Source organism: Physcomitrium patens, chromosome 12, assembly GCF_059467195.1.
Source record: "Physcomitrium patens ecotype Gransden chromosome 12, ASM5946719v1, whole genome shotgun sequence".
In the NCBI taxonomy this organism is placed as follows: domain Eukaryota; kingdom Viridiplantae; phylum Streptophyta; class Bryopsida; order Funariales; family Funariaceae; genus Physcomitrium; species Physcomitrium patens.
This window is the reverse complement of record NC_143421.1, coordinates 3,168,839-3,194,449: the sequence shown is the minus strand read 5'-3', so window position 1 is coordinate 3,194,449 and position 25,611 is coordinate 3,168,839. Positions and strand designations below refer to the sequence as shown.

At 33.2% G+C, this 25,611-nt stretch overlaps 3 protein-coding genes and 1 long non-coding RNA gene across 4 annotated transcripts; 1 reads left to right on the top strand and 3 right to left on the bottom strand.

Annotated features, from left to right (window-relative positions):
- Window positions 1-868: 868 nt before the first annotated feature.
- Window positions 869-5,541, top strand: LOC112289863 (choline-phosphate cytidylyltransferase 2). The gene is made up of 8 exons (XM_024535537.3): window positions 869-1,541; window positions 2,391-2,504; window positions 2,772-2,867; window positions 3,075-3,117; window positions 3,267-3,422; window positions 3,607-3,687; window positions 3,787-3,897; window positions 4,110-5,541. Exons 1-8 carry the CDS (start codon window positions 1,258-1,260, stop codon window positions 4,242-4,244), a joined length of 1,020 nt encoding a protein of 339 aa, XP_024391305.1. The 5' UTR covers window positions 869-1,257; the 3' UTR covers window positions 4,245-5,541.
- Window positions 3,328-4,217, bottom strand: LOC149987995 (uncharacterized). The gene is made up of 2 exons (XR_016505694.1): window positions 4,090-4,217; window positions 3,328-3,487 (listed from the first exon to the last, which is right to left on the bottom strand). It is a non-coding gene; the product is annotated as an uncharacterized LOC149987995 (long non-coding RNA).
- Window positions 5,542-8,231: 2,690 nt separating the features above from the next.
- Window positions 8,232-9,045, bottom strand: LOC141046059 (uncharacterized). The gene has a single exon (XM_073537944.2). It carries the CDS (start codon window positions 8,803-8,805, stop codon window positions 8,617-8,619), a length of 189 nt encoding a protein of 62 aa, XP_073394045.1. The 5' UTR covers window positions 8,806-9,045; the 3' UTR covers window positions 8,232-8,616.
- Window positions 9,046-23,740: 14,695 nt separating this feature from the next.
- On the bottom strand, window positions 23,741-24,772 carry LOC141045994 (uncharacterized). Its single transcript, XM_090254601.1, has 2 exons — window positions 24,560-24,772; window positions 23,741-24,349 (listed from the first exon to the last, which is right to left on the bottom strand). The coding sequence occupies exon 2, from the start codon at window positions 24,292-24,294 to the stop codon at window positions 24,076-24,078; it is 219 nt and encodes a 72-aa protein (XP_090110727.1). The 5' UTR covers window positions 24,295-24,349; window positions 24,560-24,772; the 3' UTR covers window positions 23,741-24,075.
- Window positions 24,773-25,611: the final 839 nt, after the last annotated feature.

The following is a 25,611-nucleotide window of genomic DNA, read 5'->3' as shown; positions in this document are numbered from 1 at the left end:
TCCTGCTTTTTCATTTTTCTATGGGTTGCTATTTTAAATGAAAGAAATTGATTACATAAATGAATAAAAAAATATACACATATGTGGACACATGCATTAGAGTTATTGATTCATATTATATTGTTACATTTTACTAATAATGCTAAAAAGTAAATTTGGTTTCTCAGAGATAACTCAAAATACTGTATATTTACGGTTCAAAGTAAATGTTAAAAATAGAGAAAACTTTTACCTTTAAAAAGTAAAACTTATATCCTAGTAAACTAAAGAACATCATAAGAAGGACAACTTGTAAAATTTAAACTAAATGTAAAAGTTATATATATATATATATATATATATTTATATCCCCACATACACAACCTTTTATATAAGTTTAAATGTTGCAACTAAATTCTGACACAGTAAAAAAAGAACTGAAGATGTTTTCAATTGACCTAATGAAAAGAACTGTATACGGATAAATAAATAAATAAATAAAGAAATAATGTGAATTAATCCACCACAAAGTATTTTGAACCCTAAAATGAATAAAATACGATAAGAATAAAATTAAAAAATTTCATCTTCCCACTGTTAGAACCCAACTTCTCATTATAACCAATTTCCGTCCAACATTAAAATTTCAATAAGCAAAGAAAAATACCGACAAGAGTACTCAGACTTGCAGAGAATTCATCCATCCATCCATCCACCGACCCACTCATCCATTCGCATATCCATCCAATACAGAGATGAGAAACATGCATCCAACATCCAGCCAACGCATTCATCAGAACCACACAGACGAATGATTTCATTCATCCAACGGCGGGTGACGGGGCTGGGAAAAGGCGGGGGAGGGAAGAGGAAGTGTAGGGCTGGGCTTCGGCGACGAAGAAGGGAGGCGGCGATGGTGGAAGAATAGATTTCCGCTCCCACGCTCTCTCCGAGATGGAGATGCCGCAGTAGTAGTGGTAGTCCACGCGATCACGTGTGCGCCTCTTCATCTCTGTTGCTGTTGCTGCAACCTATCGCACGTTTTTATTATTATTATTAAGGAGAAGTAGAAGTTTGCACTCCTGATTTTTCTATAACTAGCTTGTGTTGCGCTCGGGGTGTCATCGGCGGTTTGTTGCGCGGCGACGAAGGGTGTCCGTTCGTTGCTGGTTGAATTTGACTGATAGGTAGAAGTGAGAGCGGAGGAAGAGGAAGAGGAATCGGAGGAGGAGGAATTCGTTAGGAAAGGGTTGCAGATCGCGTACCACGCGCGACGCGATGACGCGCAGGCCGAAGAAGCGGTTCCTGGCAGTACCGCGTTCGGAAGAGGATATTGAGTTGCTTGAAGAGGGAGAGGAGGGGGAGGAGGAGTTGGAAGGCGAAGAAGAGGAGGAGTTCGTGAAGACGCCTGACGCGGTTGCTTTGCGTTACGAACCTCTCCCCTCTCCCGCCCCGGAACAGTGCAATGGAGCGGAGCAACTTCCCATCCGCGTCTACGCTGATGGTATTTATGATCTCTTCCATTTTGGCCATGCTCGCGCTCTCGAGCAGGCCAAGAAGCTGTAAGTTCTTCGCTGCATTGCAATTTTTGTCTATTTATTAATTTTTTTTTCTGATTTTTCTTTTTTCACGCCACGCCTCTCTGTCTAGCATGACTTTGATTACAGGTTGTGTTTGAGCACGGACATGCTGTTTTCTTACGTCCCTCATCCCTTCGCGGCCGCTATTTTTTGTCACCGCATTATTTTGGTCTTGGTTACGTGAGGCATTGAAAATCACGGTAGTCGGGACCGAGAAATCATTGCACGGACAGAGCTCGTTGGTTCTTGTGTATTGTGCACTTTCGCAGCTTCGGTATGGTATGAGGATTTAGATAACTTCGTGTTTACTACCTTTTCTCCCTACGCTGAAGGAGATCGGTGAGACCTGCTTACAAGAATCAAACGCGTCTGGGTTGGGATAGCTGTGTCCTTATTGTTGCTACTGCATATTCTGAAGCGAGTGCGGCCGTTTTAATTCGGGTAAATTTTTCACATGTTCGTCTAATCGCAAGACTGAATAGCACGTTTATTTTATTCTTAAATGCGTGCTGTAATTAGAGATCTGTTTGGCTTTCGTAGCACTCGCGCCAGTAGGCTTCTATTTTCACAGGTCACAGAGCTGGAAACTTTGTTCCATCGGGCCGAGGAATTGCTCGTCGAAGTCTCGCGATGTGTTGTACACCACAATCCTCATGCCTTGTTTATCTCGATTCCCTTTCGTACCGTGCACCGAGGTCACATCTTTGAGCTGTCGTACATAGAATTCCTTCCAATTCTTTTTGTCTACAATTCAGAATGCATAGAACCTAGAGTGTGGTTTTGATTACTCGGCTTTATTTGCTCATTATTTTCGTTTTGTGATCTTTGCAGGTTCCCCAATACATACCTTCTGGTAGGATGTTGCAGCGATGCCCTCACACACAAATACAAGGGTAAAACTGTTATGTATGAAGCAGAGCGATATGAATCTCTACGCCATTGCAAGTAAGTCTTGTCAAGCTACTACATAAATCTATAACAACATATACATGCGCTTCCTGCTTTCATCTTTGTCTTTCTGACTATTCTGGTTTTTTCAGTATTTCTAAAGTCCCGACAAGTTTAGAGAGAGCATCAAGACCCATAAATGATAAGACTGAGGATACGCAATGATCTTGTGAGAAGTTAAGGCTTTGTTGTGGGAAATTCGTGTCTATGACATGAGTTGCTGAGGTTGTGTTTGCGTGGTCTTGAATTGATGCATTGATTCAGGTGGGTGGATGAAGTGATACCTGATGCACCGTGGGTGATTACTCAGGAGTTTCTCGACAAGCATCGCATAGATTATGTTGCCCATGATGCCCTCCCGTAAGTCTCTTGCATCTTAGGTAGTGGTACAGCCTAAATTGAACCTCTTCACAAATTACTACGAGGAGTTTGAGTCGATGACTTCTGCCTTTTGATGAAGGAATGTAGTGGCTAACACATCTACGGATTTATTTTCAGTGAAGTACATAATGAATGTTAGGTTTTGTGTATAAACCTGATCATGATGTTGACGATTACTCTTTGCAGGTATGCCGATGCAACTGGATCTGGCAAAGATGTGTATGAATTCGTATGTTTCTGCAAACTTTGCAACCGCTTAGTGCCGTTTGCCTGCTTTCCAATTACAGCTCTGTCACCGTGTTACTTAAGCCCTAGTCTTTTGCATGACAATTAGTTTTGGCGATTCTGAGATCTTGGATGTTGATTGTGTTTTCACAGGTTAAGAAGGCTGGCAGATTTAGAGAAACAAACAGAACAGATGGAGTTTCAACATCAGATCTGATCATGCGCATCATCAAAGATTACAACGAATATGTGATGCGTAATTTGGCACGTGGTTACACTCGTAAGGAGCTTGGTGTCAGCTATGTAAAGGTTAGAATCCTGCACTTGTGTGCTCAGCTTCTGTACACTATCTCTGTTCCTCGCCATATCGTCTCCTGTAAAGAGAATGCATCATTCAATTAGACATAGTACATCGTAGAATTTAAAAGCTTGTTTTCGGGTCTGATTGTTCGAGCCACCGAATTCTGAAACCCGGGTTTGGTGTCAATTGCAGGAGAAGCAGCTTAGAGTGAATATGGGCATAAGCAAATTGAAGCAGAAAGTTAAGGAACAGCAAGACCGTGTTGGGCGAAAGGTGCGTTGTATGGTAAATCGGCGAAAATCATTCTGTTCAGTGTTCCCATCTTAGGCTTATTCTTTTGACTTCGTTATCTAATTTTCATGATTGTTGCAGCTGGACATAGTTGCAAGAAGAGCGGGTCTTCAGCAGTGTGCGTGGGTTGAGAACGCGGATCGATGGGTTAGTGGTTTTTTGGAAAAGTTCGAGGAAAGTTGTCATTTCATGGTGAGCTACTTGTCCTTGCTGGTTTACGTAAACTGCAAGTATTAATTCATGTATAGTGAAAGTGTCTTCTTCATTAGGTATGGGGACACTGGCAGCTCAAGTTTATCATTATGTTCTAATTAGATCTCATTTTGACGCTAAAGAGCTAAAAAGAAGAAAGGAAATTCTGCTTAGAGGTAGAGGTGTTCTCACCTTCAATGTGATGTCAACAGGAAAAGGCAATTAAAACGCAACTTCAGAAGGGACTCCTGAGGCCACAACTTAAGAGACAGCGGCCCAACAAGCTCTTGGCAAATAGGGAGTCAAGTGTTCTTATCACCAAGAAACCTGCATCTGCAATGACCTGACTTGGGTCTTCTCAATTTTCGTGGGGATGTCTATTATAAATGTACTTATAGTCCACGCATGTACCTGCCGAGTCATCTCTGACACAGGCTCTTTGATTGGAGGTGCCTTTGTTTATTGTCGTGAAGGAAGTGATCATCCGTGATCTTTGATTTGGTGATTCTATGACACTAGTGTTCTTTCAGTTGCAAGCCCATTTTTCTGCGCTGTCGGATACCTCCCGCATCCTTAAGCCGGCAGTACCTTCTCTTTGCTATTTGCGTTGTATTCTCAGAACCTGAGTCAAGAAGTGGAAAATATTTCTGCGTCAACAAGGGAGTTTCACCACGCAGACTCAGGAAATCTGCGGGAAGTCGAGGGGATCAAAATCAATCGCTGTCTCAGGTGCCTCACACTTTCACACGACAGTTGTAAAATCATTGACGAGATATCCATTCAGAATCATCTTAGATTCCAGTGGCCGCCGTCCTCCAGCTTCCGTTCTCAAGTGACAGGAAGGACGTGCGTTACCATGGACACAACACAGTCCCAGGCCCCCAACGGATGCGGAGCCTTTCAGTGCAAGCAACAGATGTGGCAGAGAGTTCACGATCGAGGAATGGTAACGAGGCTGAGCACATTGATTGCTTGCCAAGCGAAGAATTCAATAAGAACGACGTGGACTGGACGCCAGCACTCTTTAGGAAGAGATGTGATACAAAAGAAAGGCACCTGGAGAACGAGTGGCAGCAGTTCGAGTAAAGTTTCCAACCGCGGAAGCAGACTGTGATGAGATATTAACCCCCCTCCCCGCACCCACAAGTGATGGTGCGGCACAGGCACGAGATTCTTGCAACAGGAATCCGGTACTTGTTCTTCTAACGGCATCCCTCGTTTTGTTTCGAGTTCTGAAACCTCGTCTCAGAACTCTTCCATCAAAGGGTCCGTGACCGTGTAACGTCCTGTCCTGGCCCAACCTTCGATTATTTCTGTTACTTCGATACAGGACAGGACGCACGACCGGCGGCGATTCCATTCCGCGTCGAGCTCCAGAGTTCCACCATGGAGAGGTAGTTCCGCTGCCTGTATATGAAGAGTGCTACAGAAACAGCAGTTTGTCGCTGATGTTCAGAACTACTTGCGGTTTGCGTGCTGCTGCAGAAACGCGGAGCAGCGAGCACTGGTTGGGTAGCAGTTGTGAAAGTTGCTAGAAAGTCCCGACCGATTTCACCGTGTTCTTTGCTGTGGGCCTACTTTCATAGTTAGCTCACAGTCGTGGAGGATCTCGTCTTCACGAGCAATGGAAGCATGTGTTTTACACGGTTCGTATCCACTTTGTGAATGCAAAAAAGCAAATTAAAAAAATCTTGTTAAAAACAAAACGATTGAATGCAACCTAACGAAGAGTATAAGAAGGAAAAGAAAGTAATGGGTTGAGAATAAAGCTAAATAAATTAATAATGCGAACATTTAATTTACACGATGGTGAGATAAATTTATACTTATGCAAAACGACTATAGTAGGTTTTGTCATCTTTAAATCTTTAAGAAAGAAAAGTACTCAATACATCCGGAATAGTTATTAAAAATATAGTAATTTTATTTTGAAAAAGAAAACATTTTAAAATAATGAACAAGGTTTATAAATAATGTAGAAAAAGGTGTGAAATTTTGTGGTTCGTTAGTAGAATGTTAAGTATGTCTAATTTAATTTTTCAGTGTAAGAATCTTATTTTTAACTTCAAATTCTAGTGCAAAATAAGTTTTATTTTAAAATTACTGTCCAAGACTATGTATTCTTAATTTATGAAATTCTCAAAAAAATTTGTGGTGTGATATTTTGTTGGTATAAATTAAAATCTTAAAATTTAAGAACATTTCCAATACTAATCTTGATAATAATAAAATAACTATTGTGAGAACTTTATTTAATTGAGATCTATAATACAAGAAATATCCTAATATACAGACAAGTATTATTTATTTATTTTAATAATGTAGAATCCAAATTTAGTGCTATAACCATCACATTAATTAATTGTTTGTTATTAAAATATTGTAAAATTGTTTCAAATGTTTCTTTTGAGGATGTAATATTTTTTAGCATTTAAAAAAAAAAAAAAAAAAGACAAGACGTTCTTTGTGTACTTTTAGATTCTATCAACTAACTATCAACTATCTTTTAGTTCAAAAAAATAAAATCTATGATATCTTTTTGTCTATTATAGTTGTTTAAGGTTTTCATAATTATAATACCTGAATAAGTAAACAATTGTTCATGTAAAGTGTATACTAATATGACTACTAAAAGGACATTATATATATATATATATATATATATATCTTATTATTATATAGAAGCAAAATTTGAATACATCACACAATACATATTAAGCAATAGGATATTATTGGCAAATATGCTTGTAATTTCCAAATTCTGAATAATAGTTTGTTATTAAAATATATCTTAACTATATTTTAAATTGACATACACTTGAATGGAATAAAATTAGTATATATATATATATATATATATATAAACTAATTCTGTACATAGCAATAACCAATATGTAATAGTTATGTTTTGAATTTCATTTGCTTGATATAGGCATAACACAACAAGATTGCGCTTTGCTTAAGATTATCCTTGAGGCACAATGTTTTCCCTTTTTGGTGAGCACATAGAACATCTTCAAACGATTTCCAATAAGTCTAACTCTAGTTCATAGCTTGTGAGAATTACTATATATATATATATATATATATATGTGTGTGTGTGTGTATTTGATTAAAGTATAATAAAACAATCCTGTCATGTAAACATTCTTCTACATATTCAGTTTGGTGTCTAATAGCACAACCTAATATTACACACAACAATGCCTTCTTCACTGGATTCCTCAACCCCCACTTAATTGCAGGCTGTTCTGTATACAACAGTTGCAGCACTGAAATTGTGTAAAATATGGTGGCTGTGAGGAAGTGAGTGAGCCTGTGTGGTTTCCAGAAGCATCCTGTGCTGAAAAACTATCATCATTTTCATGGTCGTGCGAATATAAACGCTTAGGTTGATACAAAGGGCAGTTCCGAGCATAGAGTTTCAAATGGGCATACCTAAGCACTCACTATTAGAAGTCCGAGACAAAAACTAGTGCAAAATAGGGAAACATCCTTTCCACCATCCAATTGAGCAACTCCAATCAGGTTGCAAATCATGAAGCGAAAATCTGATAACAATCAATAGGTTCTCGTTACTCATGTTGAAATTTTGAGCAGTGAAAGTACCACCGGCGGAGATCTAGTAAGTCAAGTGAGACCTTGAGAGAATGAAAAAAAATGGAATGCAAACAGCATCGTGATGCTTTTTTTCCAAGACACAAAGCAAACATGAAGGTTCACTTTTTGCTAATAACTCAACGGCCACAAGAGGGGTACGAAGTACAGGTTTCATCGAGGCTTGCACGCAAAAGCTCATCGTGAATTGCACTTCAACGTTGATCATATGCAAATGATCGGGGCCTTGAAATAATGCCACATGCCAACCTTGAGAATTTCCCTACAGAAAACGAGGTTTTGAGCAGTTGAATATAAGTGTTCATGGACTACTGTCATTAGAAGCCCAAGATCAGAGCATTCTGGATGCACACTTCCCCTGAATACGCAAAATCCTTGGATAGCTAAGATGAAATTCACCACAACATCATGTTTAAATGACAACAATGGCTTTCCATTGACCACAAAAATAACTAAATAAATAATGTTATGCAACTACTAGTTTTATGAGAAAGGGATCTTCAACGATGTTTGAAAACCAAAGCAATCGCAGAGGCCTACGCCAACATAACATGAATGACTGCGAGGATAAATCGGCAACAACGCTCCCAAAATGTGGAAACATCATGTTCATCTGGCTTAAAATTAACGGCTGATGTGTAATGGCAGACATCACCATGAACTGTTTAATTGAAAATTTGTATATCGATCAGATCTACGTATATCCGACTCTTGGATTCTGTGCGATAGCTGGAAGTGGCAGGGAGACCCAGTCACGAACCGATCAATAAATGAAGAAATTTCAAATACAATGCTTAGCATTTAGATGCATGTACTGCCATGCGGCTCTCAGCCCCGAAAGGCCTCAACGCTTCCACGTAAAAACCTTGTGAAGCTTATTCGTTCCCGGATCTACACACCCACCCTTACTCGCTGCACAGACCTGTGCCAACTAGGGCACGAGTCTCGAAATTGTGCACCATTCTAAGAGGGCAATTTCGAGATTACACAGAAATATGTTTATCTTTTTAAAATAATAACAACAGGGGGAGCAGAGAAACCATGGAAGGGCGAATAAAAAGTGGGGATCACACCACGGCAGTCAAGGGGCAAGCTGCATCATTATTTCTTCGCAGCAGACGATGAGGATGCAGGCGCTTTCTCAGCCTTCTTCGCCAGCTTCTCTTGCAAAGCTTTGGCGTCGCGCTCACGGCGCTGCTCAGGCGTGAGCCCATCGTCTTTCCCTTTAGCCCCCTTGGCTCTCGCGGCAGCCCTCTCGCGGTCTTTCTCCCTCTGATTCCCTCTCGTCATGGGTAAGTCCTCTGTCGATCCACACACACACAACCCACCTTCCCCCGGTTTTCAAACCCAATTCTCTTCCGAAATGCACGCAATCTGTTCTACCACAGAAGGTGGGTTCAGCGGAATTCTATGGGTAGGTGGGGTAAGGGCGCTCTCTCTCTCTCTCCCCCCCCTCGTGAACCAGACGCGCAATGGCAAATGAGCGGCGGTCAATTGCGTGGCGACCACGAGCAGAAAACGCGACCGCCCTACTCGCATGACGGCTCCAAAATTAGGGTTTCGTGGAGAGTTCGTTGATGCCGACGACGACTCAGTCCAACCCCACCGATAAAATTGGCTCGTTCATTTGCCAGGGTAAAGTCTGTCGTCTTGGACCTTTTCGTCGGTCCTTTTGCCTTTAGCCTTTGTTCTTTTTCCTTTTACAACTTGAGCCATCTCCTTTAGGATCGTTCCTTTTCTTTTTCTTTTCGAGTCTTTCTTCTTTTGAAAAAGTGTTGGGTTTGCATGGTTATAATTATGAATGAATCATTTAATAAGAAGTATTTGTAAAAACTAAATTAGTCAATAAGAAAGAAATAAGTTAAAAAAACAAACAAACAAACAAACAAAATTTTCTTATCAGTCAATATCTTCTTTTTTATTTTATCAAACAGTATTAGATGAAGTTAGTGCATATTTTAAATCGGATAATTTTAATTTTTATTCAATTACATTGAATTTTTTTGTGAAGAAACTTCATATTCAAATGTAAAAGAAATGAATTAGTTTTAACATACATTATTTTTGTATTAAAAAACACAAGATTGTCAATTTTGTGATTAATATATAATAAATGAAGATTTGATTTTGTAAAAATATATATTTTTATAAAAAAATGATAATATTTGTTTATTTATTTTTTAGTGCTTGATTAAACTGGATTTTGTATAATATAAAAAATATGTATCATATTTTTATTAAATAAATATTTAGATAGAATTTTAAAAAATATATGTATATATATATATATATATATTTAATGATAATATATAAATTTATAAATATTTGTTAATAATAACTATATATCTAATTTTATATAAATCTTTAAAAATAATTAAAAAATACTATTTCATATAATAGCTTAAATATTTTATTTTATTTTATATTGATTGGAATAAAAAATGATAATAGAATATGTTATGTTTTGTTACAAATTTTATTTAATTATTGCATTCTTTTATAATATTCTTGGCACAATAGATTTAACCAATTTTTCACAATATAATTTAAATCATATCTATAAGTAAAAAATGGATCCATGTCATTAGAATTATTTAAAATATTGGTTGATAAATTAATTAAAGTCCTTATTAATTTAATTTATCTTTTTATTAATATTAATGCATCTAAAAGTCCCATCTCAATATCAATTAATTAATAGTGCTTCTCATCCTTCTCATTAATTGTCAAGGACATGAATATCAAATAATGAAAACCTCAATATTCTCTTGTGTCACTAAAAAAGCTTAAAAAATCACTCAAAGATGATATAGTATTAAACTAAAATGGCTATTGCCAAAGTCAAGAAGACTAAAAAGTCTTGAAATAAGATTAAAGACTAGAAAGGCATTGAAAAGAGTGAAAAAGGCTTCACTCTTGCCTCCATATATACTCTTAACTAAGAGCTATATGGCAATGTCTTATGGAATTTCTAAAACGTGTTGACTTTGCAAGATACATATCTTAACTTACAAGGCAAGATTTCTATATAAGCGCCACATAATTAACTTATTCCGCAAGCTACCAATACATGGTTAATTTATTGACTAAGTTTCTAACCTACCAATCGACTACAAATACATGTAAAATCAAAGTAGCATCTATGAAGCTTCTAGAAAGCTTTTATAAAAAATATTATGAAATAAATCTATTTTCATCTACTTCTACTTAATCATATAGGTAAATATTAGATTAAGTATGTATATCTATGACATTACCTTCTTCTTTTAGGAACAAATTCCATCACCTTTCATGGATCTTGCAATTCTTTATGGATATCACCTTTCATGGATCTTGCAATTCTTAGTGGTCATCACCTTTCATGGATCTTGCAATTTTTTATCTTAGTTTTGATGGATATTATCAATAAAAAGCTTCAACTTTTTTTGTTGAATTTGCAAGATTTTTTTTGGTTCCCATGTATGTTCACTAATATCATATCCTGTCAAGGACAAGAACTCGATGAAAAAAACAATTCAAACAAGTGAGCATTCACTCAAAGAGAGGTAACAAAATATATATAAATAAGTATATATATTGAAAGAGAAACTGGAATGGCTATTGCCAAAAGACAAGAAAACTAGAGACCCTTGAAATTAGACTAGAAGCAAGAAAGGAGTTGACAAGAGTGAAGAAGCCTTCACTCTTGTCTCTATATATACTCTCTAACTAGGGGCTACATGGCGACGTTCTATAGGACCTCCAATATGTGTTGACTTTGTAGGGCACATGCCTTGACTTACAAGGCAAGTTTTTCTACGTGTGAGTCACATAGTTAGCTTGATCTTCAAGCTAACAACATGTGTGGCACATGGCCAACTTGTTGACCACGTTTCTAATCCAAAAAGTCAATTAAAGACACCTATGAAGTCAAAGCAGCGTTTAGGAAATTTCTAGGAAGCTTCTATATTAAATATTATAGAATTAACTTACTTTTACCTACTTTTACTTACTTCTACCTATTTCTATATGTAATTATTAGCTTACATGATTATGGCCGTGACATATCCATGCCAATGAATAAGATATTTTAACCTATTTTGGCATTGCTTTGAATCTAAGACTTCCACCACCTTGAATTCTTGATTATTATCCATTTTTTATACGAAGAGGTGGCATTTGTCTTCTTCTCGAGATATGCGCTGTTTTATATGGCTCAAAAAGAGACACGTTGTTAAATTATGTGAAATCTTGCTTGAGAATGCACCAGATACCTAGCTGTGAAAGGTAAAAAGAAATTGCAACAATAAGATCCTAACAACTCTAATAGAATTTTAAATAAATTCTAATTAAATCTTAATAATGTTAATCAATCTTTAATCAAATCCAAAAGAAATCTTAAAGCAATTAGAAAAGAAACATGAAGAAATTATAAATTAATCTTAAATATATATGTATATATATATATATATATATATATATATATATATATATGTATATAAATATAAATAATCCTAAAAGTATAACAAAGATATCTTTAAATACTAAAAATAAAAATTCAAGAACTTTAATCAAATCCTAGACCAAATTCTAAATCCTAATCCTAATCAAATCCTAATCCTAATCTTAATCCTAAACCAAATCCTAATCAAATCTTAATCAAATTTTAAATCTCAAATAAATTTCCAACAACCTTACAATAGATTTTGAAATTCACTAACTAATATTTGAACCGTCGATTTCAACTCAAATTTTATACATTCTTCACTAATTAAGTTAAAAATAAGTAAATTTTTTTTTTAAAGATGATTGAATTTACCAAATACATGATAATCTCAAAAATGCACTTAAGTGTCAACCAACCTCCTTCTCCGACCTTGATGCCAATCTCTCACAGCCAATTAATCTTGATTGAATAGTTATTTTGCTTCTAAATTTTATATACTTATTAGAAATCAAGTTGACCACTTCTTTAAAAAAATTTGCCTCAATCTAGTTAGTAAATTGACAAATATCTAAGAAAACCTTATTAGTCCTCAAAACCCTAAATTTTGAGACCATAAACCACAAAAAACCTTCATATTTTTCAATCTAACTGTTTGATCAAATCCAAATTCACAACATATACGTTACACAATAACACTTGTAAATCCAAAAAAAATTTACCTATAGATCTATTACCAAACTCTTGAAATTGCCCAAAACATCAACCCTATTTTATTTTCCAAAATCAAAGTCACCAAAAACAACATCAACTTTGCAAAGCTCTTACAAATTCATTACCTAGTCAAATCCTCCAAAATCAATGCATATAGAAACCTTATTAAGTCTTCTCTCCAACTTCACTCTTTGATCAATAAAAAAACCCTTGATTTATTATTGAGGCTCGGTTTTGTGCCATAGGGTCTGATTTCTACCTAGGTTCATAATCAGTCCTCTCCGGGTATCAATTTTTGTCTCTTTTAAAATAAATTTTGATAAAACCAACTCCTAACTCCCTCCTTTATATGCTTGTATCTTTTTTTTTTAATTACCTTATTTTTCCTTATTTATGGCCCTACAAAGTAAGTAGAAGTTATTTTCTAAAAAAGGTAGCATTACTACTAAAAGTTTTAATACCTTCATATCTTTTATCCATATTTTTCTACTTTATCTTTTAACTTGGCTCTTCTATAATAAGCTCCATATTATTATCTTTCACCATATAATTATATTACAACATGACATCCATCTTCTCTGAATCTGTGCATTCCTTAGTATGAACCAAATAATCCAACTTTGTTTGATTCATACTATATTCTCAATGTCTTCATCCAATTCTTCTTCTTCATTTTTGCTATTTAAATCAAAATAATCTTGTTGTCTTGAAAGATTTATGTCTTCAATAAAATTTTCTATATTTATTTACATTTGACTTTGTTTGAATATCTTTACATGTTCTCCTGTAATTGGTATTTTTAACCTTCTTCCATTTAGCTTTTGTAATGAATAAGTCATATTATCATGAACAATTGTTATCAAAAATGGTCCAAACCATCATTTAAAACACTTTTTCAAAGTACTATGTTGATTGTCTAAGCTGCTATTATAGACCAAAATCCTCTTCAATTGCCTTAGATCTTAGTTGATATTGATTATCAAATTGAATCTTGTTTTGTAACCATGTTTTTTTGTTTTTTTGTTTTTTTTTTACTGGACTTTGTTCCAATTGTCAATTTTGAATAGCTATAAGTTCTTCTCTTGTCTATTGTTTTATAATTTGTCTTCACAATGATCTTTGGTATTTGAAAAAAATTTCAAGCGTAAAGTAATTTCCTTTGAATGAATTTGTACAACCTTATCATCATCTTTTAATCCAATACATGCAATTTTTTCCAAAAATCTTCCAATCCATTTTCTTGATAAATATCAAAAATCTTTCATCATCTTTTAATATTCCTAAGTTACATAATTCTTTTTTAAATATTATTATTATTATTATTATTTTAATACCAATAAAATTGGAATCAAAGGCACTTATATCTTGAAAGTATACATCCTTTTTTATACCTCTATAGTCTTACTTTATAGTGGTACTTTCTAAATTTATTTTTATTTTTATTTTTAATTTTTTAATGCCAATGTTTTCATTTACTCTACATGTGCAAGTAATTTGGAAATATCCTCCTTTGCATATGACCAAATCATTGCCAAGATAAAAAAATTTGAAATGAAAAGACTGAATTGAAACCTCTTCAATGTAGCCATATACATCTTGTTTGTATTTTTTTTTCTTATTTCTTTAATTCCAAGTTTCATTTAAGATATCCATATAATCTTTAAATCCATTGCTCATTTCTTTATATTTGAAGATTTTCTAGATTTTTAATCCTTGAATTCCATACTTGATGATGAACCTTATCTTTATTAAAATCCAATTGTGTCTCCATTACATGTGCATTACCTATGTAACCTTGATCTTGGTCCAAAAGAAAAGTGCTCATAATTAACTTAATCATAGCCAATGACTTGGCACCCTTATCTTTTGTTCCATAATCTTTATTTGCCACATGATCTTGTATAACATCTCTCATATCTTCTTGAATGCATCCTTGTGAAACATCATAACCTTTTGTTGTCTCAAAGCATTGTATAACCTCATAATATTGAGAAATCTCATGCCCTTTCAAAATCTCATGCTCTTAAAAAGTCTCATAACTTTCACAATAATCTTTCGTGGTTTCACAACCACATTTAGTATCATGACCTCGTGCAATGTCATAACCCTCTTTATAATGATCATGTAAAAATTCATAACTTCTTTCATCCAATCCATATGTGGTTTCATAGCCATATACAATTTGACTTTCATCATCATTCCTATGCATAATTCCACCACCTTTCATATCATAATGTTGTTAATTCATATAACTTCTATAATCATAACCTTGAGTAGATCCATAATCCATCTCTTTTGAAGGCTCAACTTTAAATTCTTCAATATAATCTAAGTACTGAATAAAACATCTTCACCTCATTCAAATGTAAAAAATGCTCTTTGGTTACCAAGAGATGCTCCATCTAAATTGCCATCACCAACTTCCATAAACTTACTCAATGTAGAATAGCCATAGCTTCCAACTGCATTGTCATTAGTTTCAAAATCCTTAATCTTCATATTATCTTCAATTTTTTGGATACTTTGGCCTTCTATAGTAATAGTTTGAAAAGAATATTTGTTCTCTCCTTTACTACCTTTGGTATAAGATCCAATTTCTTTCATCTACAAAAAATTTGCTCCTCCATTGAAGTCTCCCACTTGCTCTTCTATTTTTTTTTTTTTTTTTTTAAGATTAGTCTCTTGCATTGATAAAGATGACATAGAAGCCAAAGTAGAAGATCTTTTAGGCCATATTGCAACTCTTTTAGCTTGTGCTTCTTTTTGCCTTGCTAAAAAAACCACTGCTTCCTTCAACTTCTCCTAATTATTGGTACAATCACTCTTTGTAGACTTATCTGCAAGAAGCATGAAAATCTTGTCTCTCAAGGCATCATCAAGACCATTTAAAAAAAATTCTATCTTTAAAGTACCTAATGACCACCTCTTTAAGAATGAGAGTTGATAAAATCTTCTATCAAATTCTTCTAAGAACTCATAAAGATCCATATGCTGGTCTGGTTGCAACTCTATTCAATCCAAAAACTTTTGCTTGGTAATCTTATCCTCATCTCCATCAGTAGACTCTTCTTTCAAAAGTTCTTGAAATTTTGACCATATCTCTACACCCTTCAAAGTAATTTCTTCACTTTTTTGTGAATCCTAGGTTCAATAGCCAAATAGAAGCTTGAAATCATCTTTGCCTTAGAGATTTGGCATGTTTCTATCTCACATGTATAAACTTGTAAAAAATTAGTCATGTATCACCCTTCAAACCTCTCAAATTTGTTGATGATTCCTTGCATTGCCTTTATGATACCTTTTTCAATTGCTTACATAATTTTTTACTCTTCCATAGATATACAGAAAGCTTTAAAAAAACTCACTAACATTTGGCCCATTCAAAATATTCAATCTATCCAAAGATCTTGATGACACATCCTCCATTTTGTTCTACAATGTTCAAAAATATTCCTTGAAATATTCTAATAAATACCTTATGATACTTTAAAATACTCCAATATGTCTATAAAGCCCTATAATACTCCATGATAATCCAAATATTACCATTGTTTTTTAAGATAGTCTCCAAAGCTCTAAGAACTCAAAAAGCTCCAAAATCAATCTTCTTTCCATCAAATGGATGATCAATCCCAATAACCACCATTAAAACTCAATACCTTCCACCTCAAGCTTTTCACGTCTGATTCACTAAATATATCATATTATGTGAAGTCTTGCTTGAGAATACATCGAGCACATAGTTAAGAAAGATAAAAAGAAATTACAACAATAAGATCCTATAATTCTAATATAATTTTAAATAAACTCCAATTAAATCTTAACAATGTTAATCAATCAAATCCAAAAGAAATCTCAAAGAGATTGAAAAAGAAACATAAAGAAATTATAAATTAATCTTAAAGAAATACATATATAAAAAAATAATTCTAAAAATATAATAAAAATATCCTTAAATATTAAAAATAAAAATTCAAATGGCATATAAAATTCTTAGCTAAGTTCTTGTGAATATACTCCTTTAGTATAATCAACTTATTTTACAATAAGCTATAGATTGGTCAAAATAGTGGTTGATTTTTTCTTGTAGATCAATTGAACAATTATAGAATTGATGATTTGGAAGAATATCTATATTTTTCTTTTCAAAAATGTCTTTGAAATCTTTGTACTCGCTAGAAATACCACTTGATGTCTTTCCACAATTAAAAATGGGTGTGGCATATTTAGGAAAAGATGAGCTTTTTTTTTGTTTCATGCATGAAAGCTCTTATATCTATTAATAAATATTTGGATGTATTAGGCTTATCTATTTTTACTTCATTATTAAGATTTTGAATTAAACTACAAGAAAATTTTAGATTACAAAAAATCCAATCTATTTGAGGATTATATTTTTTTAACCATGATAATCTTAAAATAAATGAATTGAAAGAAGATCTTATCACATTAAATAATACTATACTATTATGATCTTTAATTTATACATCTAAAAGAACAATCTCATTAATAACATCTCTAAAAGATAACAAATAATCATTTATAATTTCTACATGTATAGGTTTAGTTTTCTTGACTAAATATATTTTTTATTTCTTGACAAAGTCTTTGTCTATAGAACATGCTAAGACTTTTGAATCTAATAATATAAAGGTTTTATGATTTTTAGGTCTAAAATATACATCTATTATAAAATAAGGTGAAGGATCTGAAGAAAGAATAGGATCTTTATTAGGTGTTGCACATGATTCCAACTACATCGTCTCTATTTTAGTTGGAGAAACTCATTTTTTGTATATTATCTTTTTTAGCAATCATGCTCTTCATTTTGTGATTGCATTGCATTTTTAGATAATATTGAGTAGTGTGCTTAGCTTTTCCATAATATAAGCACAAACCTTCTTAACAATATTAAGTCCTTGCTTGCTTAGTAAAGAATTCAAAATGTATCATATCAATTTGCATTGATTCCAACTTTGATAAATAAGTTTTTAAAAACTTAGAGGCTACCATCATTATTTGGCTTAATTCTCTCCAACTAAATCTTTATTCTTGACGCCTTTTAAATAATCAATTGTCATTTGCAATGGCTTAAGCAATTAATTATTCCAAAGATTTTGCTTTCAATATTATCAATAATAAATCCTTGATGTTATCCTTCAATCAATATTGAAATTAATTAATAAGGGTTTTTTCATTCCAATCTCCATTGCAAGCAAGGTTTTGAAATTCAATAATATATATGGTAGTTTATTATGATCCTTATCATAAAGATAAAAACTTGATCTCTACTATTCTTTCTTGATCATTATCTCCAAATGTAGCTATAAATACTTCTAGGAATAAATTCAAATCATAAAGAAGTTGTGAATCTTTTTTCATTAACAGTATAAACTAAAAAAGAACATTGCCATATAAAAGTGTGCCTATGAATCCAACTTGAGTAAATCTATCAAGATATTGGAAGAAATACACAGTTAAATAGAACTTGATTTGTTGCAAAATCCTCAAATTTTTCATCTTGTTCCATCAAACTTATCAAACATACTAATTCGTGTCCCTATCATACTTGTAGAAGCAAAACTTTTGAGATTTAATTGTGAAGTCAATTAACTTGCTTCTTTCAATTATACAACTTCTTGCCATAGATTCTTAACTTCTTCTATAGACATAGGATTAATGTTTTCATGGTTGGTGCTAAAGATGCATGAAATTTCTACTCTAAGAGTATTGACAAGTTTGTAAACATATACAATAGTTGCAAATCTATTCTCACTTCTACCAAGTATAGCATCCATGATTTTTCTTCCATTTCAAATAACTTAACAAATCTACAAGTCAAATTAGAGGACGATAATCTGCAACTTCTAATACTAAATAAAAAATTTCACAAAGAGAGATAATTTTTTTCTTTAAAGAAAAAAATGGTGTTAAAAAATTAAATAGTTTGTTTAAAGGTGGATAATCTGCAACCTTCAAAATACAATAAAAGAAGTAGGATAATCCACTCACTTCTAAAACAAGAAAAGAACAATAAGTTAGCACTCTTATTAAATTATTAAGGACATAAATTTCAAAGAAAAAAAACCTCAATATACTCTTGTGTCACTCAAAATGATTAAAAAATCACTTAAAGATTATTTAGTATTAAACTAGAACGGCTATTGTCAAAGTCAAGAAAACTAAATAGTCTTGAAATAAAACTTAGGACTAAAAATGCATTGACAAGAGTGAAGAAGGCTTCATTCTTGCCTCCATATATACTCTTAACTAGGAATTATGTCGCAATGTCCTATAAGACCTCCAAAACGTATTGACTATATAAGATACGCATCTTAACTTGCAAAGCAAGTTTTTTATATGTGCGCCACATAGTTAGGTTGTTCCACAAGCTATCAACATATGATTAACTTATTGACCAAGTTTCTAATCTACTAATCAATAACAAATATATAAAATCAAAGTAGCATCTATGAAGCTTATAAAAAGCTTTTATATAAAATATTATAAAATAAATTTATTTTTATCTACTTCAACTTAATCATATAAATAAATATTAGAATAAGTATGTATGTCCATAGCATTAATCTTTATATAATGCAGAAGCCAACAATGCCATCTTTATATAATTTTATTTCATATTATGTGATTAATATTTTAGCATCTTTTTTAAAGAAATACAACCTAAATATCTTTTTGATAAAAATAATAAAAAAATAAGAAGAATGAAAGAATTGTTTTATCTAAGCCATATCATTTTATATGAGAAAAGTCAATTGTGATCACATTTATTGATTAGTAGTTGTAAGATTTTAGAAATGAAATTCAAACACAAGGAATTTATATATCTATTGTAAGAACATTTAAAAAATAATAATTTCTTAAAAACTTTAAGAAAAAAAATAAGATTATGTACTTAGAATGGTATAGTAATAAATTAATAATTTTTTTATGATAACTATGCAAATAAAATATACTATATAAACTAATATTTAATATAAAATTATACACATATAAATATTCTTAATGATTGAAATTTGTTTTAAGTTCAAGGATGTAGTTGACATCTTTTGTAATCAAAACAATTATACAAATTGACTTTATGTTCTAAAATTAAGCAACATACATAGGTAGATTATTAAATCTTCTAAAGATATTTTTTAAGATTGTATATACTTCTTCAAGTGTTATTAATAATTAATTGTATGTTTTGTAATTTTTAAAACCATTGATATATCAACAATTAATTAAAATAAATAAAAATATTATCATTTGGACTATTATTTTTAAATTAAATATTGATATAAAAATAATGAAATATGAGTTAAAATAATATAGTAAAATTAATCAATATTTCTAAATCAATCAACTAAAAATGTATTCATTATAATGTAGCTATTAATATTATTAAATTTAATGATTTAAAATAGTGATTATTTGATTTAAGCCAATTAATTATAAAGAAAAAAAATAATATTAAAATAAAGCTAAAAATATGTGTTTATAATTTGTTATGAAGATATTTGATTAAATTGATTTAGCAATTTATCACTTTGCTTTGATATGCCTATGTAAATAATTGATTTAACTTTAAATTATATGATTCATATATATATATATATATATATATATATATTTAAAATTAAATATATCTTATAAAATAATTTTAAAAATAAAAATATGATGTAACATATTAAAAAGATAAAATGTATTTTCATATGAAGTTTCACTCTGCATAATTTATATCTCTTAAGTTATATTTCTTGTTTAGCTAATAATATTTTTTCAAACTAAAGTTATTCCTGTATTTTAAATTTATAATCTTGTTGTTTTTATAGTTAATAAAAAAAAGATAAAATTTAATAGTTTGAGTAATGAAATAATGATAAATTAAATATAAAATTATTAATAATGCAAGCAATCTCAATTAGATGTTTTTTTTTGGGTGTATTTGGTAAAACTTAAAGATTTGCATTGAACATGGAAGAATTGTTGAGGATTTTCCTATGAATAACAAATGATTCATTGAACATTTTTAATTTGTTTTATAATGATTATAGTTGATTTTTATTGCACAATTTTGTAGCATCTTGACAAAAAAAAAAAAATTATCTAAAGAATTGGTTTTTATTATAACAAGGATCTTTGATACCTTCACATGATCATTGCAACTACTCTCCAATGCACTCAACTTGTCTATTCAACATTATTATAAAGAATATTAATCCTCTATTAGAGGTTGCTTGTAAAAGAGGCATCAAAGGAGGAGACAAGTGCTCCATAGGAATGCATGGACTCCATTGAAGTACATGGAAAAATAAAAAATGAAAAATAAAAGTAGGATATTAGGAGAATTGGATTCTTAATATCTAGCACCCTTAAGAAGAACTATACTAGTAAACTAGATACATGTCACCACCTTTTAGCCTTACCATTACACATTGACTATTAATGGTCTATCCTTCTTGATTTATCACCTTGCGTAATTTATTGAATTTCCATTCATTGAAGTTGTAAATTACATAAGGCACAAATATACATAATTTAACCAAATAAGTGTACAATTAAGAAATACAATAATATCTTTATATATACATATATATGATTTTTTTTCAAGAATGAATTAATACTGATTGCAGCCAAATTAATTAATAACATATATATATATATATATATATGTATTTTTAAAAATATTTATACATGGTTGTTTAATTTCTAGTATATTTATATCAAAAATTGCAGTGACTATTTGACCATGCAGTTATAAAATCAACTGCACAACATCACGAGTAATTTTAAAAAATGCTGTGAAAATTATCACAATTTTGAAGCCTCAAAATGAAGAAAGAAAAGAATGGACAAAAAGCAAGCAAGGTCCCTTCTTTCTTTATTCCTTATTCTTTCTTCTTTTTCTCACCATCTTTCTCTGGCAGTGTCTTTTACTAATCAGATCATGCTCATCCAATCTTCTCTTTTCCCAACGACATTACGAAGCTTCCTCGAAGCCCACGCACAACTGTCTTCACATAGGACAAAAAAGCAATCCAAAACACAAGAAATAAAGTATAATAATGATCATAATAATAATAATAATAAGGATTAGTGATTTAAACTATGGGTTGTTTGCAAATAGAGGATGACGAGTCATGGAGACAAGATGAAAGAAAGATTTGGTTTTCATGTTTTTTATTTTTTTTATTTTTATTGATTTTATTGATTTTTTTTTAATTAATAAATTTCTCCCTTGAGATTGGAGACATCTTATCTTGTAAATGACTTCTTGGATCACTACTTAGATACATGTTTTCCAAAAGATTCATAAAACAACATTTCCCTATTATTGTCATTTTTACTATTCATATGTTTTGTGGAAAAGTAAAAAAGTGCAACATCTCCACATTACATTGTTAGTGTAACTCCCATAATAAATAAAAAGTTGGATACAACATTTTTTACAAATATCAATCTATAATATGGATAATATCAGTTTAATATGTATAAATCATATCAGTATGATATGTAGAATATCAGTAAATATAAGAGAGAATCTAAAATGAGAAAAGCAGTTTTTAATGTTTTGATCAGTACCATATTCTTATTACCAAAAGAAAAGAAAAGAAAATCTAATGCTAAGAATGTGCATGCAAATAATAATAATAGTAAACGGTGCATGTACTTACTTTTTGTGTGTACATTGTTTGATATAAGTCTAATTTTATAAAATTTAAAGTCCAACTTAATTTGACTTTTAAAAAGAATTGATGGTATTATTTATGTGTAAATATATATATATATATATATATATATATAGAGAGAGAGAGAGAGAGAGAGAGAGAGAGAGAATTATTTGATAGAGTGTTTCTCATCTCATCTTTGACTGTAACTTGACTGGATTCTCAGTATTGAAAAGAGAAAATCAGTTATCAAATGGGAATTTGAATAGTATTAATATTGAATTTTTAATTTGTTTTTAATCAATCATTCACACCACCATGACATCAAAAATAATCTTTCAAAACTTCCAACACTACAACAAACATAGAATGTAAGCAAATATTGGTATGTGATTCAAAAACCAAGGAAAAACTTTATCATTTGTTTCGTTGTCAACAAAGAAAAAACTGAAACACGTCACAATACTTTTCATCACTATTTGCTTGAATTTTATACAAAACATCCTAGTTTAAAAAAATTTAAAGCATAACCTCATTTCCTCCATTCATGAATGTATAAAAGGTCCAGCTCATGTCTGTTAAGCAAAATTAACATGCGTTTCAAAACTGAATGAACACACAGAAAATGATTTAATTCACATTGTAAGAAACTTTGCTCAACAGTATATAAAATAAGCTCCTGTAGTTGCAATGTAAACCTACATCCTCATTTGCTTGCTAATACTAAAAATCAAACTCCGTTTTATCTCCATTGATTTCTACATTCATGAAACGGGGCTGCAGATTACAATGCCATTCTCACCATTGTAGATGTGCCCACAGATCTCATGCACAACCCAGAAGATGTTCAGATAGAAAAGTGTTGCCGAATTTGAGGTTTTCGGTTGTAATGAGCTCATTCATTCTGCACCGAATCGATGTATCTTGTATTGCTTGAATTAGTGAGCAGCACTGCACCCACAGAAGCTGGTCCAGTCCAGGGGTGCATCGACTAACTCAGCAACCTCATGTTTCTCCACAAGGGATCGTTTAGTGGTTTCGATGCCAGAATCGATGTCAGAATGCTGGAGATGAAGTTGGTTTCAGACATGGTTTTGTGCATTGTTTGTGACGATTGAGAGAGAGGCTAGATCGAAGTGTTTGGATGCCGCGGATCGAAGGAATTTGGTCTCCATTGGATCGTGAAGCGGTTGTTAGATCCTGCTATGGCTTTTATTGCCAGAGCGAAATAGTATAACTGGCTTTGATTATATAACGATCTGCTGGAAGAGAATGTCATTGAGCTGTATTCATATCCTGAGCGCACGAGAAACGGGTTCGAAGATTGTCCACGAAGTGCGTTATTCATGAGATAATTGTCATGACATAGAGAAAACCTATGCTATGAATCACGGCAGGCTTTAAAGGCACCCTGTGGAGAGACGGTGAAAGCATTTATTGCAGAAAGTCACAGAACACAACGATCACAGCGGAAGGGTATCACACCCCTAATGCGATGCAGGCAAAAGTTACTAAAAAGGTTGTACACTTTTAAAATTAGTGCAGAACTGTCATCCTTTCCTCCGAGAAATAACCAGGCACTAGAAGTCAATCGATCATATTCTACCGGATCTAAACTACGCGAAGTCGTCAAACCTGCAAGCATGGGGATACTAACTCTACTTGACATGCATCGCACGGGGAAAAATTAGAAGCAACGCAAGCGAAGTGTGTTGTTGACATTCCTTGCTGACTCTTTCAAGTTGATGATCATTTCTTAGTGGTTTGTGACGACGACGATGAAGATGATGATTGACCAGAACTCGTCCCTCCTTGCTCTCCCATCTTCCTTGCCGTTTTTTCCTGCAGGGCTTTAGCGTCGCGCTCGCGACGCTGATCAGGTGTCAATCCGTCGTCTCGCTGTTTAGTCTGCTTGGCTCTCGCTGCAGCTCTCTCCCGGTCCCTCTCCCGCTGGTTTCCTCTCGTCATCTTTATTCTTGCGCAATCAAATTGCTTTTCGAAGCTGCGGCTAGTAATAACCACACTCCACCAACGAAAAAACCACAAAAGCTTAAGGTAATCGAAAAAAACAAACACCTCCACTTGTTTCCCTTTCTTCTTGAAAGACTAGGATTCGTAACAAGCAGCAATTAAAGCCCCAGGCGGCTCTATGCAGGAAAAAACTAGTTGACTACACCAGACTACTTCTATACAGAAGCAATTTGATTTTGGCAAAGATTGCGACTTTTCCTACCTTACAGGCAGACTCTCACCAGCGACCTACCAAGGGAAACAAAGTTATCCAAAATCTCTGGAATGATGCAGTGAACAAGGCGTGGACAGGAAGCAGTGAACGATGCAGAAACAGACAAGTGATTACAATGACGACTACGACACCAATCCTCATTCCAACCCCCCCGTCTCGTCGACACACATGCCGTCCCGAGGGACGATTCAAACCAGCAACTGGCTAAGTTTGGTTTCGAGCTGGAGTGATGGGATGGTTTTTAAAGCACGCAGGTGAATTCGGTTCAGTTAGGGGAGGGGGTGATTGATGAGATCCCGGTTTAAGATATGAGTTGAGACTCCCAAAAAGATTAGGATAGACCTCTTCAAAACCACACTTCCTAACACACCATAACGAACTTCGCTTTCCACGTTGACTTCAACCATGCGCAGCTTACGTCGTCGTTTTGAAAAGGGTAAGTAGCCATGCGTGTCCAGGATTACCCACTGATTCAAATACCCTTAGCCTGGTCACTCTATTTCCAAAGCAGGCAGTGTAAGTAACTCTTTTCCTTGACTACAAATCCACCAACCAGTCTTTCACAACTCGAAACTTCCACCCCTCCCCCATTGCGACGAGTGTTTATCCAGCCTTTGCTCGCCACCACTACAGATAATGTGAATCTGCAGTGAAGTGACCCACAGTGAGACTTCACATCACCTGCTGTCTCCGTGAGCACACACTCTCATGGAAACATTCGTTTCAGAATAGAATAGGCTGCTCGCATATCACAGACCTGTTATGCCCCATGACAAACTTTCACCATGTGGAGGATCGGAATTCGACGATGGAGTTGAGCACATTTTCTGCTGGATTCTAGAAGGAATTTGACCGAGTCCAGTAAGCCAGTTGCTGTTGGGTTTTTCCTTTTGCCTAGATATCGGAGTTCCTTTTTTCTTATGGTGCATAATAAACGCTACTGTCATAACCTGCCGACCAAACAGGCGATTGTCAAAGCAGTCCAAAAGGTCGGTGATGGGTTTGCTTGCTTAATGACATTGTTCACTGATCCCCGTACC